This window comes from Triticum aestivum, chromosome 3A (assembly GCF_018294505.1).
Source record: "Triticum aestivum cultivar Chinese Spring chromosome 3A, IWGSC CS RefSeq v2.1, whole genome shotgun sequence".
Classification (NCBI taxonomy): domain Eukaryota; kingdom Viridiplantae; phylum Streptophyta; class Magnoliopsida; order Poales; family Poaceae; genus Triticum; species Triticum aestivum.
The window spans coordinates 113,581,090-113,596,868 of NC_057800.1; the positions used below are offsets into that span (position 1 = coordinate 113,581,090).

The following is a 15,779-nucleotide window of genomic DNA, read 5'->3' on the forward strand; positions in this document are numbered from 1 at the left end:
ACCGCCGGAAATTGCTCCGCCCAAAGCCCGTGACGCACGCCGAAATTTGCGGCCGTCTGCCCGTGCTATGATTTCTGGATATGATGCATTGATGCTAGATGGTGCCATAGTTTGTTTTCTTTACTCTTCATTGTTTTTGGATCATGGTGTGCTCATGTTGATTTGCAGCCCAGTTGATAGTCCGTACGACGGAGGTTAGTTGGTCTAACTATATTTACTAGCTATTTTAATTAATAACGTTATAGAATCTTTGCTGAACTCCCTTTGTGATGGTTCTTCTTGAAGTGAAGAATTGACGTCTAGACTGGCATAATTCAGTTCCTGGATGAAAAAATTTACATGTCCTTTTAGTCTGAAAATCATAGTGGGCCTTGGAGCATGATGCAGAAAATTGTAGGTATGCCCTGCACTTCCCATACATGAAGGCAAATGATTTCTTTTTGGATACCACTGTCGTCCGGCACATGGTGTTTATCAATGAGTAAATGGTACAAAGTTCGAATTATCAGTTTACGTTCGTCCTGATGGATCGATAGCTTCGTCGCGGTCATCAGGAGAAATATCACCAATCTAGCGGACGGCCAAACCGAGCGGTCGATACAGGAAACTAGCCTCTGCCATTCCCCATCTCTGTATTTGTGTTAGGCCCAGCTCAATGTAGAGGAAGAGGAGGAGGCCAGAAAGAATGAAGCTACAAGGCAGAAGGCTTTTAATCTGAAGGCATGGTTCAGTAAGTTGGACGAGATGCTGACAAACTATTCTGAATTTCCACTTGAAAAGATGCATCAGATCGTAGAGTATGTTGGCTATGTCTCTCGGTGTGTACTGAACAACTCTTTTCTTATTACATCTTGGTTGTTGGCATTGGTGGTGTTCTCTTCTGGTTCAGCAGAAAGTTGTTGAAGTGAAAGATGAAGAGGAACCTGTGGAAGAGCTAAAGACAGGATCGGACGTGGTAGAAAGAAGAAAGCAAAGCCTAAATGGTATAATGATGTGAATTCAGATTTCATATGTTATCTTCCCTGCTTCATGAATATGATAGCATGGTTGTCATCCAGATAATGCACGCGCCTTTATTTGTCATATACTACCAATGCACTGTAGTTTGATGTGTAATTTGTATTAACTGCTCAATGGGCATTCCTTGAATAATTAGAGGGAGACTGCTTGATATCTTACTGTTTCAAACAATTCTGATGAAGCGCTCAACCTGTGATTGAGTACTGCCACGCTCAGCCACGCGTCCAGGATGCGGAAGCTGTGACGCTTGCTGGAAAGCTGGTCAAGTAGGCCCCGACTGTGAGTGTTAGCTGATTGATACTGCACATCACACTATTTCCAAGAAACAAGTCGATTTGCAACAATTTCCAATCATTAGTTGGACATTTGTCGACGAAAATAAATGATGCTTTCTATATTGAGTTTGTATATACGACCTCACCACTGTTTGGCTGCCTTATGAGATCCAATTTATATTTTTCAGTTTCTACACCAAAGTGCTTCATTTATATGTATTACTGTAGAGACACGGGAAATTGTTGTTGCTCATGCAACCCTAAACTTCAGTTAAATGTTTGTAATTTCACTATCGTTTTTTTTCTGGATTGTACTACTTTTCAGGTTTCGGTGTCTAAATCTTCAGTACAAAACAGTGTCTGAGAGTATATGCCATTAAGAGGATTATTGCCGCCAATATAAACTTTTTGCTTTGTCCCTCAAAATTTCCAGTTTTCTTCTAGAGTTGAACGTGTTGTTGGTAGTTTGCCTTCATAGAGTTTTCGTAGCAACTGTGACAGAATATATTGTTATCAAATCCGTAACTATTTATAACCACAATAGTAAATTCCACCAAGAGCTCGAGCGAGCAGACTGTCACTGGGCCATATATCCTCATTTTGCTCCATCAAGTTTCATTGGATATTTCTCTCAATTTAACTGAGAAGAAAACAAACATCTACTGAGTATTTCAATTTTCTAGAAGTAATAAAATTAGTGGGAAGCTTAGAAAATTTGCTTTTGCTGTCTTTGTACATTCATGTCATAATGTCACTTTCATCATGGATAATCTCTATCCATCTTTCCAGTGAAATAATGTGTTTTGAAGTACAAGTGACTAAACCATGGTGATTGTTTTTTGCTTGAGCAATGAGAAGTCACCAAGATCCACATTAGATGTAACAATTTATATTATATGTAGCTTTCTTGCTTATCGATTATATACGAAAATGTAGTTTTCCATGCCAGTCATTTCATTTCTTTACCCGTGCTTTGGCCTGTCGTTGCTGGGTTCCCAAGTTGATTTGTTTTATTTTATTCTTGCAGATGTAGAGTATGATTTCCCTGATGTTTTGTAAACTGGTTTCAAGCACGTTGTGCAGGATTTAGCTATACATTTTGGTGTAAGGTGGGATCACTAACTTGTGTTCTTCGCTGAGCATTGAAAACCTGGGAATTTTTGACTGTGCTAACTTAAACTATGGTATTCATGGAGAACATCCCTGGTAATCTCGGAATCGTTACCTGCACAGTAGAACATCAATTATTTGACGATAAAAGTTTGTTCAATTCAGTTATTCCAGTCAGCTAGCTAATGTGGTTCTTGCAAATAGCAGTGACAGCACCATACCACATTTCTTTCATAGTGGGGTTACATCTGAGGGCTGAGGCAACAGATATTTATTCTCTCTCTAGATGTTGTATCAGGAAGAAGCTTACTAACCAGGATCAAAAGAAAACATCAGTCACGCCTAATTGTGAAGAAGAGTACGCCAATAGAGTTATTTGGGTTGTATAAGAAGAATACCGGCCACTTCAGGTTGAGGCTAGACAACTGTTGCTTAACTGGGTTCAAGTTAGCTCAGTTTTTCCGACAAGATTTATTTTTTTCGTCTGGTGTTTATTCTTGAGACATTTTATATAATTATAAATACCAAGCAAGCAGTCCCTTTGATCACAGCGAGACAGTTCACTTAGTAAGCAATGCAATCTAAGGACATATATTTGAGGTTCTAGATAATTTTTGTGGGCCATAGATTGTATGTTGTCAGTGAGATGTGACGAGGTGGGAAATATATGCTTTGCATGGAAATGACATTACCTTGCACATGCCACTTATTTTAACGCGTGAGCAATCATTTTGTGTAAATAACTAAATATACAGTTCGCCACTGTTCAAATTTGTAATTAAAATTTCATTCACTGCACAGGGAATCTTTTTTGTGTAAAAAATATAAATTTCGTCAGGCCGATTTATCGCAATAGGGGGTCAGAACTAAAATTATGTCATATCAGTTGTGTTAATCGATGGGGCAGATTTATCAGTCTGTCAAGTGATTTATCAGGCATCTATTATAAATTGGTCTGGTCCCTCCAGGCAAAAACATCAAAAATTATGACAAAATTCCTCCACCTCGGTCGCTAAGTATGCTGATACAACACTTGAGCGAGCATCATAGTCATGACTCTCGCCAACTACAGCAAACAAACACCTCCCGGAATTTGACTTTACCGATCAATGGTGGCAAGCACGGAGGAGCCGTTTGGGAAGCGAGCCGAAGAAGTTGATGTAGAGCTCGCAAGGCAAATACGTTGACAGGGTGGATCGGCGCACGGCGCAGCTGCTCACGCGATGCCAAGCCGGAGGTTGTTTCAAATCCGTCCAGGCTTTGCCCTCATCCACACCAGCACCGTCTAGATTAATATGGATGTGGTGTCTTTATTGGATTAAAGAAATGTGATATTTTTCTTTTCCCGTTGCAACGCACAGGCATGTTTACTAGTAATTGTACAAGAGGGACAACATAAGAAAAAAAAACTAGTGGTAAATTATGAATGCGGAGAGTTAATTTGCAAAGGGAAAACTGGATGACAAGTGACCAGAGTTTTCCCGATTCAAAATGGTTACAAGCACACTACTTCAGGTGCTAACAAAACGAGTACAGTGCTGCAGCTCTTCTGAACGGTGCTCGCACCAACACCAGCTCCCAAGCCCTAAAAGCACGTCCAAAGGTTGTGAAATGTTCCAAAATCAGGGTTTAGATTGGTAAATAACTGGCCATAAAAACTAACTAAGGCCTCTTTTGGTCTGAAAGAATTTTATAGGATAGAAATTTTGTAGGAAAAATTCCTTTAGAGCCATTTGATTTGTAGGAATGGTTTCTATCTAGGATAGGAATAAGGGGCTGTTTGGTTCTAGGACTAGCATTGCCACACTTTACCACACATTTTTGCCAAACTTGCCTAAGATTAATTCATCAAAATGAGAGCCACAAGTTGGCAAGTCTAAGAGAATCTTGCCACACTTTTTGTGTGTATGCCATGTGGGGCACAAGTGTGGCTTGCCTAAGATGTGGCTTGAACCAAACACTCACCTAAGTTGGTCAAACTTGCCTAACCTTAGGTGTAGCAATTTTTGGCAAAGTTAGTCACAAACCAAACAGCCCCTAAATCCTTCACATTTCGGCTTTCTTTGGTTCATAGGATCAGATTATCACAGGAATAGAAAAATTGTAGGAAATGAGATGACATGTATCTCAAATTTTATGGGAGGAAATAGAAAAAAAAAGATGTCATTTGGTTCACATAATAGAAATTTTTTCATTGAGTCTTCATGTTTATTTTTCATTGAAAAGTGAAGGATACTATAAACTAGAGGGCCTTAAAGGAAAATTTCCCACAAGAATCCTACCCTACAGAATTCCTGTGAAATCCCTCCAAACCAAAGGAGGCCTGGGCTTCAAGGGAAAAACACATTATCCTAGACTAGATGAAAAAATTCCTATCTTCTGCACAAATGCCATCTTTAAATGGCCAATACAGAGGGTTATAGGAATTCACATGGCAGCAAGGGGAAAGCCGGAAAGGTATTGCATGGGCAAAAAAAAGGTGCAACATGTTTTGGGCAAAATAAAAACAGGAATGTTATCTGGCGACTGACCCCCTTACACTTACAGCCACAGGATAAAGATCTGACCGTAGCAGTTTTCAGATGAAAAATGCACTAAAATAAATGAAATGCCATGTTTTTGGCCAAAATGCCATCCCAAACTAAAACTGCCAGCCGCGCCGTTCGCAAATGTTATCCTGGCAAGCAAACGGTCGCTGGCTATTGCAGTCCAATAAAAATGTACTATTCAAAATAATAAATTAATGTATGGTACTAGAAAAATTTCCTCAGCAGCTGGCCAGAGTAACATGAACAGCTAAATCAGTCGAATGCTCGAGAGCCATTTCAATCCAGTCGTCTCAAAGTACAAACAGACTTAAATTTATATACATGACACTTAATTAAGTACACTTCTTTGTTTATACAACATTATGATATGGATAGTTCAAAGTTATACACAACCAAGTCTAAAGCTAGAGAAGCAGAACCAAGTCAGTCTGTCACAAGTTTACCTTTCGTTAGTTTATGGGTAAGTAAATTAGTAATGTTAGCATTTCAAAATACCCCATTCTCATCATAAAAACTGGCGATCCATATTAGTAGCCCTTACCAAGAACCAACTTTAGTAAATGGGCTTTCAAGATGCCGCCCTTCCATAGCAGATGGATGCTAAGTACAGATTTTTTGACCATTTTTCCTGCAAGCAGATTGATCAGCTGGTGAATACATTCCTTATTAGGAATTTAGATTTTATACAATAAGCCGGAAAGGTCAAGTCACCTTCACATGCTGGCTCGGGAAAGCAGATGTTCTTAGCGTCTCCTGTGTTTCATCATTAGGTTTTCGTCTAGGTATGCTCAAGATAAATGCCGCCTGGTCCAATGTGGCAGCTGTTGCAGTGATGCGATAACCATTATCCCAGCGTTGATGGATGCCCTCACTTGGATATAAGAAATCCAGCTCCACTACCTGCAACAGAGAAAGGTTTCTTCAGATCCTCACAAATCGAGGTATACACTCATAAAGATCTGAAATTCTTTCAGATCTCCCTGCAATATAAAATTATTTTAAGACTCACTTCACCAAGAACTGAGCCTGAAACTAAAGTTCATTGTACTTCGAAAGGCTTGTGAATGAACAATACACATACCTGGTCTGAGAAACCAGCATTTCGGGACATGACAACTGCCCATCGACTTCCAGCTGTAGCCATGGATGTGACATAGAAGCCCTCCTTCCACTTTTTGTTTATCCATTTGAATGGAAATGCATCACTTACTTTATAGGATTGTTGTGCATACGTTGTTCCTGGAGATAATACTTCAAGTCAGTTCTTGTCCATAGATACCAGCAGCCAGTATTCCAACATTCAACTAACTATTTCCACTTTGATAGGATATAGCGAGCTGAAAGCTAAATATAGCTGTGACTCTTTCTGAATGCCTAAATGTTTTGGGCAGAAAAGGGAACACTAAGTGGTTGTCTGGAAAGCAGACATTACGTTTTAACATGATTTTTAGCAAAACCAGTTTTACTATTTTTTCTGTTAGTAATCAGTTTATAGAATATTACGTTTTGCTGGAAAGTGTGTTTGCTCAGTTCCTTATTTGGATAATGATTCAGACTATTCGCATTCTCCCATGATCTTTCTCATTCTCCTGGGACATTCCGCCCGCTGGCTGGTCGATCTCGCCAGACGGCCGCGTATGTGCACATGTAGAAGCTAGCTACTGAGGCAAGCAACTGGATCGATTTGATACGCTGGCTGCGGAACACACGAAACGATGGTCGCGCACACGGACATGTAGAAGCTAGCTACCAGGGGCAAGCAGCTGGATCTACTTGATCCGCCGGCTGCGGAACGCAGGAAACGACGGCCCCGTACATGCGCATGTAGAAGCTAGCTACCGAGGGGGGCAAGCAGATCGATTCGATCTACCGGGACCGGTGGAACACCTGTATGCGAATGCTCAAGGAGTTGACCTCAGCGGCGGCGGCGACCAAGGCAGATGGTGCAGAGAAAGCAGCCGAGGACGGCCTCGAGGTGTGGCACACCGGTGAGCGTGTCGCGACTGTCTTCCTCTGCCTGGTGTTGATCACCGGCGTCTGCAGCTTCTCTTCTTCAGCTGATGAACGTGCCCACGAGGATTGGCAAGAGAGATATGTGAATCACGTTTTTAGAAAAACAACTAATGGTCGTTTCTCTACAAACATGAAATTCCAGGTTACTGAGAATCAAGTTTTGCATATCTATGGATTAGTTAGCCAAACATGATTTTAGTCTGTTAAACCGTTTTTCTGTTTTATATGGAATGGATTATCTGCATTTCACTTATCCAAACAACCCCTAAAAAGGTATATCCATATATCTGTCTAAATGGTTCCACGGTAATCTATGTATATAGCCTGTTATGGCCAAAAGGTTGAATTTGTAGGGCATTTTAAAATGCATTGCCACGTAACCCGATTGACACTTATTCAGGCTATTAAAAGTACTTCGGGCAAAGGCAGAAATTTAACAAAATACATATGTTGGAGTAGATTTTACAGATCAATCTTGGTAGTTAGCATCAGGTCACAGAATGGTGACCTGGGAATCAAGCATACAAGTGGCAGTCCAGCCATCAAGTTGAACAATAAGATTACCTCTTGACATGATCACTAAAGAACTTCCACTATTCGCACCAGCCAATGCAGTGATATAGTAATTTCTCTCCCACTGCTCCAGGATCCATTCCTAACATAGCATAATCAAGTTAATAGCTATAAAACATAATACAACGCGAATGGCAATCAAGATCTCACTGAACAATTGATAAAGTATTTCTACCCGAGAAAGAAACATTCTGGAAGCAGGATGGCCTGAACTAATTGCTCACCTTGTGAAGGAAATGTTGAGAAATTTCATATACTTGAGCAGTAAAACCAGTGCCAGCATCCATTATTAAAGCCCACAGATTTGCGGAAGAGGAAACTGAACTTATAAACAAGCCATCTTCATTTCCTTTCAGAATATGTTGTACTAATCTATCATCTGCAACATTATAGTGGTACCTGGAAAATAAATGTAGTAAGACAGTGAAAATTTCTCTTTGGTCTTTATTATACTACTATAAAGAAGATAAGTGCCAAGCAAACCTCTGTTTCATAGGCCGCCGGGCACTGTAGACACTAATCCACTGAGTCGCTGGCATTCCCATTCTAATCTTCTTCTTAGGTTGCTCATCATCTTCCTCTGCTATGAGGCGGCCCCGCTTCTGACCGACCTGATATATTAGCTGGTAGCAATCCAATAAAGTATCAGTCCAAAACAAACAATAGGAGGTGATTTACAACATGCAGCCGGGAAACTGCAAATATATGGGATATGTTGCTCAAGTTAACAGTCCAAAACAAATTCAATACATAACACAACATATTCACACATTGAATACCACTGGCCCAACTCTTAAAATACAAATGACTTCATGTGGTCTATTATAATGGCACAACATGCTGTTTTAGTCCCATTTACATGATCAACATTCCATAGACCACATGATTGGATTTTATACTACAAAAAAAGTAGACAGGAAAAAGTTCAATGGAAGACCAAAACTGAGTAAATCCAATCTACAAATCAACAAGAATAATGAACTGAGGACCTGTTTGGTTCATGACTAACTTTGCCACAACTAACCTTAGGCAAAGTGTGGCTAACAAAATGGCCACCACAAGTGTGGCAAGATTTGGCAAAAAAATGAGCCTATGACATGTGGACCATATAACTAGAAAAGTGTGGCAGGCCACAAGTGTGGCAATGAACCAAACACATGCCTAAGATGTTGCGGCATGACTAAGGTTAGGCGTGGCAACCTTGGGAACCAAATAAGCCCTGAAATTCTTGGTAAGTAATTGTGTTTCTAATGGTGACATGGATAAGTCCTTAAAGTTCATAATAAAAATGGTAGTAAGAATAGAAGTTACAAGAAAATGTACCTTCTGAGCACCATCTGTGTTTATTGGTCTGGTGTCTGGATGTGGACCAACAATGCCGTCAAAAAGAGAGATGCACTTGGCGTAATTAGGTTCTTCGTCAAACTTCAAGTTCACAACATACTCAACAAAGTGTCGAAAAGACTGTGGACAAATGCCACACAGAGATTCAGGAGAGGTCGCCATCTTTTTCTTGCTGACAAGAAAACCTTTGTTGTCTCCCTGAATAAGAACAAACGAAAACTTAAAAATAGAAACAGGAGTAAGAAGAAAAGAAGCTCCAACACCAAAATAAATTAACCTGGTATCCTTGCCAAGGTAGGCGTCCACGGAGAAGAAAAATAAGTGTGTAGGCGAGGGATTCAAGGTCATCTCTCCTACTTCCAGTTCTTCCCAAGTGAGCATGCACACTAGCATAACGAACAGTTCCCCTGTTCACAAGAGCAGATAAGAAGGAAAAAATTATGTCAAGTACAAAGAGTGCACAAAATGAAGTGCATCATAAATATTTTTCCATCCGAACCTAAATACATCAGGCCTCTGGTCGTATTCAATGTGCCCGTTACCAGCACCCTTCCATTTCGTAGCTGTGTTAATACAAAATGATAGGTTAACAGAAGTACCATAAATATTTTATACCAAATAGACGTTATATAAAAGTGGAATATGATTATGAATTACCCAGTCCAAGATCAACAAGAAAAAGTTTCTTCTCTTCCAGGGTACCACACGGACCAAGCAGAAAGTTCTCAGGTTTCACATCACCATGGACATACCTGACATATACTAGTATTGTTAGCCAGAAATTCACAAGCACTATGCAAGACCCCATCTGAAGAACGCAACACCAAATTACCCTTTTGAGTGCATCTTTTCCAGTATGGAGATGGCTTCTATAGCTATGCAGGCAACCATTTCAACAGACATCCTGCAACAGATACCACGACCGGATATAATTGAAAAGTTGCATATGAACTGTAAAACATAATTATAGACAGTGAGCAGATACTCACGAATGGGAATTATTATTCCAAACATCCCACAGGCTTGGTCCCAACATATCCATAACCTGCATAAACACCAAACAGGATTGAATTTGTTGATAGTTACTTAACGGAAGGAATAAAATAAATCTACACCAAACAATGGCTAAGGGCATGTTTGGAAGTTGGAACACACAAACTTTGTAGGACCCCATACCAAAGAGGGCCGCATACACAAGTACAATTGAATTGTTTTAGTAATGTTCCACTACATATATGGAGTAAACAGCACATGATCCATTACCATGATGTAAAACTCGCCCTGCTTTCCTTTGTAGTGTACCCGTGGGACACCATGATTTCCACTAAGAGTGCTGCAAGAGGGAGGTTTAAGATAAGCAAAAGAAGGTAGTACAATATATCCAACTAGCCAAAAAAATACATTGAAGAGAAAACGAACTAAAAATCAACTACTCACTTGTAAACCTGCCACTCAGATGGAGCTCCATAATTGCAACCTTTGCTAGTTCGATGTTCAAACTTTAATGCAACCTGTCAGATAAAAAATGCATTAGTACCAGATGGCATCAGTTCTAACAATACGTCAAACCTTCAAGAGATATAATAACCTCCAAAGCATTTGCACCAGGGTTTCTATCACCAAGACTGGGAGAGGAAACACGTCGACCAACATATACTTGTCCAAATCCACCCTTTCCAAGCTTCCTTCCAAGCTTATAGGTTGGTGAATTTCCAATTTGCACCTGTTCAAAGAACAAACTCACTAAAACCAATAGATGAATAAAGAATTATCTTGCAGTCACAAACGTAACATGTGCAGGAATGACGCTATTTTCCAGATTTAAAAGCGCACCCCCACCCCCACCCCACCCCCTACGCCCCCTGGCCTTTATATATGATGTAAAATGAAATGGAGATGCATAAAAGGATCGAAGTGAATATTGTGTCACTGGCACAGGCAAACCATATATATGATATTTCCATTGGGTAGCAGCTAGAGTGCGGCTCAACATAGCGCATATACAATGTGAAACTTCTTTTAGATTCTCGCAATCACAGACATAATAACAATAGGTCCACCACAGTACAGCACAACACCCAATTTGAGTTGCAATAAGATTTCAACTGTAAAATTCTAGCAAGCACCGATACGGCAGAAACTGCCGATTGGCCATCCCAGTATGGCGGGATACGGCAGGATACAGCAATATCCCATGATTTCCGAATTAAAAAAGGAAAAAAATACATGGACACGTCTGGGATACATTATGATACGCTGGTGGCATGGCTCAGCCAAAAACAGCCTCGGCCAACTACAAACCCTGGGTCGCACGCACGCTCTCCAAGAAACAAACGAGCCGCTCCCAGGCAGCAGCAGACGCACCACCGCCGGTGGCCGTCTGTGGGTGAGAGTGAATGGCAGCTTGGTCCTGGTGTTCTAGATCCTGAGTATCCTCTGTGGGCTTATGTTGAGAAGCTTACCCTGCATCCCTGAATGGAGCAGTATTCTGATCTTGTCTCAATTTCTCATTATTAATTTTGTCTTAATTAACTCTATATTACATGGCATATTTTTCATCTTATTTTATACACTCGCCATATCCCCGAATGGCTGTTTTTGGAAAATGATGTATCCTGTGTCCCCATATACGTATCGCCGTGTCGCCGTCTCCATATCGGTGCTTTTTAGGTAAAACTGAACTCAGCAAATTTAACAAAAACAGGAAACAAAATAATGAAAACAGAGTCCAAGAAAGCAGCCAAAACTATAGAACTAACGTACAAGGTTGAAAAATGCACAAGACCAATAGGCTAGACGGCCAAAGGCACAAATCCAGTATGTTAGATGGACAAACGCACGAATCCAGTAGGTTAGATCGACAGATGCCCATTCCTAGACATGGCAAAAAAAGGCAATTTAAGCCTAGGGAACTCGTCTCAACAGTAGAGCATTATAAAGCAAACAGCAATGGGACAGGGGGTCATATGTGATAATCAACATAAACAATATTCACTGAATGCAGGCTGTCCACACCAGAAATTGTACATTTGACAGCATGTCCAGCCAACATGTTGCCTACTGCATGCACAACATTATGTATAAAGAAAAATAATGATTATATATGGCCAGTATTTAGGTAAGATTTTCTGATAATAATGAAGCAGAAAGTCGCAGCACACTAGAACCACTAGGCGACAAAAAAATATGCAAAGAACTGCAAAAACAGTCGGCGGCTATGAAAAGTCCACGTTAACTCATACTGATGTCCCGCATTTCATAAAAAGGGCAGCCCGGTGCACGTAGCTCCCGCTTGCGCAGGGTCCGGGAAGGGTCCGACCACTTTGGGTCTTTTGTAACAAGTACTTTTTTGTATATATTCAAACTTCGAGCAGAGAAACAGACAATTGACCAAAAAACAGATGTATCCACTTGTTCCAGCAAAGATCCTCGCAACTGCTTGATGAAGTAGGTCCAGTAGTTAAAATTTCAGCTCTTTGGATGCCTTTTCTCACCGACCATAGCTCTAACCCAGTTCAGATATTTCAATCCTACTATAACATTTTACTTAGAAACACAGGAATCCTACTCTAATCCCTTATATTTAGGATTAATCATCCACGCCTTAGGGGGAGATATCCTGCACATAAAGAGATATACTCTTTCTAATACCACGGCCCATCGCTCCATATTTTGTCATGACAACCTAAGAGATTTTCGGCATCACTGTCTCAGGGAGCGGCGCAGGAGGTATCCGAGCTAATTTATTGTAGACACACAACCACTAGAGCAACTTATAACTACACAAGCATACTATCTCACCGTCCTCCGAGTATAAAGGTTACCAACTCGATCCACGATCCACAAATTCCATCGTCTAATCAAGCAAGTAGAACCCCAGGCGCTACCAATTTTCCAGGAACATCTAAATTAAGCAGCGATAGCCCAGGAGATAGCATACCGTCTCAGGGAGCGGCGCAGAGTTGCCGTCGTCGCCAGCGCCGGGGCCCGGGGCGGGCCCGGCGATTCCCTTATCGCCGCTCTCGAACTCGTCCATCTGTCACCCCTCCTCGCGCTGCTGCGACTCAGGAAGTGCGGATACCTCGGGGCTCGTGGATCAGCTCGCGGATTCTGCGGCTGCTTCTGCTTTCCACGGCCTCGGCGCGCGCCACCGTGGGGCACTGGCAAGCCTCAACAGCGTAGCCCCATGCGCTCCCTGGAGGCAACGAGATCGGGCCGGCGCTAGGACAGTATCGGTTAGGGCTCAGTTGTACTGAGTCGGAGTTTGGCCTGCGGCGGTGGATGAGGTGGTCGGCGACGATGGGAGGGCCGAGGTCGGGAGCAAGGGGGAGGAGGGCACAGAAAAAATCCTAGAGCAAATTCCTTGCGGTGCTACCATATGGCGTGCGTCTTCCGAGAAAGATCGCGTAGCCCGCATTTACGTCTTCGATGTAACATACAGCCTCTGTGTGGGATTTTGATAGTCTGATAGACTGCTACTACCGACGCCTGATTATCCTCACTATGTTCTTTTTTGCTTTTTTTCGTATATGAATAAATCTATTATAAAAGTTTATCGAAAGTACAAAGCATCTCAAACATAATAAAAATTACATCAAGATTCGGACATCACTGAATGATCCTTATTGCCACCAGAACGAGCCGCTTACGCAGTTGCCACCACTTTTCTACCGGAGTCGGCTTGACCTTATCGATGAACGGCCGGGAAGTCTTCGTGCACGTGTCCGTAAGGACCAGCGCCCTGAAGCCGTAGTTGTCGCGGTTGAACCCTTTGCATAAATCTGAAACACCTGACACCAAATCTCGTCACATGACGAGAAAGCCAAATCTCACCGCCCAAAAAAGATGGCAGAAATCTACGCGAAGCTCTGTCGACTATATCCAGACGGACGAACTCGAGGATGATCGGAGCCCGAAAGACAAACTTGAAGAATAGGCGCCACCATCCGCCCGAGCGTCGCGCATGTGAGGACAAACCCTAAACTAAACTACTAACCGGAGCAGATGCACCAAGATTCTCCTCCCCGCCACCGGCCGCCGGAGCGGCAAACAGAAGGGAGACGAATCCACGGACTCACCGATGAAGCGTGGAGCGAAAAGTTTGCCCTGGACGCCTAGAGTTAGGGGAGGAAATAAAACAAAGTCAAGATGATGTCTTTGTGCTCACATTATGTTCAAAGGTTATTTAGATATAGCATGATAGCAAGAAAAACATACTCTATAGATTATTACTCTTGTAGGCATTGTTTTACTGCTTGTTGCGGTTGTCGGAGTATATATGTTTAATGGACGTCTTCATGTCTTAAAGAATTTCCGCTCTCCTGTACTCACTCGATGTCTTTTTTATGTATCCTCTCATGCATGCAATTCATTATGGCTTAAATTCAAGAGCCGTCTAGCATGGTGATTAATAAAAAGAATGGTGTATTGGCCAGGTTTTGATTTTGAAAACACTTGAGCTTGATATTGTATGGAATATATACAACAATTAGTTAACTAAGAAATGGTGGTGTATTTAGGTTGAGAAGGCATTTTTTTCCTTAGCATTCAACGATCTATAAATTATAATAGAGATATATTCCCACTGTTTCAATACTAGTCAGCTCAATGAAAACTAATAACAAAGGTAGTGTGCACAGTAGTGGTTTCACAAAATTGGAAGCTTGAAATCGACCAACGATCATGCGCTCTTTTCATGTCCTTAATAATGTTGAAGTCTGTGAAATACACCTAGGGTTGACCAAGCCATAGCCCATAGTGACTTGCGGCTGCACATGTAAGATTCCGGTCAAGGTATATCCATTCGTCTCTTCGCGCCTGGGTGAAGCTTTTCACAAGATGTTATGGCGCTTCTCCATGCATCCCAGGGTCAACAACTGCGTGTTCCAAGGTGCCCATCCATCCTGTTAGGACCGAGGGTATATCGACCAGAGGGGGTGAATGGGAGATTTAAAATTTCTTTCGAAAGTTTCGAGCTGATCCCAATCACAGCAGCGTAATAATACCAAAAAAGGCTTTCGCCCCGCTTTATATATAAAGCAAAGATCATCAACAACCCGTTACAACGCACACCATCGGAACACACGCACACACCCAAGGCAGGATACATAGGCGCTGAGCGCAGCAACACCACCCCTAGCACTACATGAGCAACCGGGGGCCTCAACCGTGAACTCGTCACCACGAAGAGAAGAAGCTACATACGACGAACCGTGGGCTCCAAGACGGTGCCTACAGGAAGGTTACGACACCGAAGCGCCGCCACCGTCCGACCCAAGGATCAGAGTTTCCCCTGGAGCAACATGAGGGCAGTGAGAGCCGCGACGACGCCTTCAAGAAGGAACGAGCTTCGCCGCCGCCGGTCCGTCTGAAGAAAGAACAGGTTTTCACCCCGGCCAATATTCACCGCCACCGAACATCACACCTTGGCTACCACGCCGCCCACACGGCCATGGCCACCCGGCAGCACCAAGCTATGGGCTTTGCCCAGGAGCACCGCGACACCACCACCAGGGCCGCCGCCCCGGCATCCAGGACCTTGATGCCACCTCACCCGCCACCCGCTGCTACCCCAACCAAAGAGACGAGTGGAAAGGAACCGCCTTTCACACCCCTGAGCGCTCCCCAGCGTCAAGACCCAATAGGCCGGCCAAAACTGGCCACCATCAACCCGTCCTGCAGCCGGGCGCGAGACGAGCTCGGTCCTGCTGCCGGGCGCGAGACGAGCATGGTCCTGCTGCCGGGCGCGAGACGGGCTCGGTCCTGCTACCGGGAGCGAGATGAGCATGGTCCTGTTGTCGGGCACGAGACGGGCTCGGTCCTGCTACCAAGCGCGAGACGAGCACGGTCCTGCTGCCGGGCGCGAGACGACCTCGGTCCTATAGCCGGGCGCGAG

The 15,779-nt window shown here is 42.8% G+C and overlaps 1 protein-coding gene and 1 long non-coding RNA gene across 2 annotated transcripts; one reads left to right on the top strand and one right to left on the bottom strand.

Moving 5' to 3' along the window:
• Positions 1-9: 9 nt before the first annotated feature.
• LOC123060584 (uncharacterized) lies at positions 10-2,953 on the top strand. The gene is made up of 2 exons (XR_006428038.1): positions 10-2,501; positions 2,613-2,953. It is a non-coding gene; the product is annotated as an uncharacterized lncRNA (long non-coding RNA).
• A 2,291-nt stretch (positions 2,954-5,244) lies between these two features.
• On the bottom strand, positions 5,245-13,278 carry LOC123060585 (casein kinase 1-like protein HD16). The gene is made up of 16 exons (XM_044483358.1): positions 12,825-13,278; positions 10,473-10,607; positions 10,322-10,395; positions 10,148-10,217; positions 9,874-9,929; positions 9,717-9,788; positions 9,542-9,636; positions 9,384-9,447; positions 9,162-9,291; positions 8,864-9,082; positions 8,024-8,163; positions 7,765-7,939; positions 7,532-7,622; positions 6,036-6,193; positions 5,666-5,854; positions 5,245-5,582 (listed from the first exon to the last, which is right to left on the bottom strand). Exons 1-16 carry the CDS (start codon positions 12,918-12,920, stop codon positions 5,523-5,525), a joined length of 1,824 nt encoding a protein of 607 aa, XP_044339293.1. The 5' UTR covers positions 12,921-13,278; the 3' UTR covers positions 5,245-5,522.
• Positions 13,279-15,779: the final 2,501 nt, after the last annotated feature.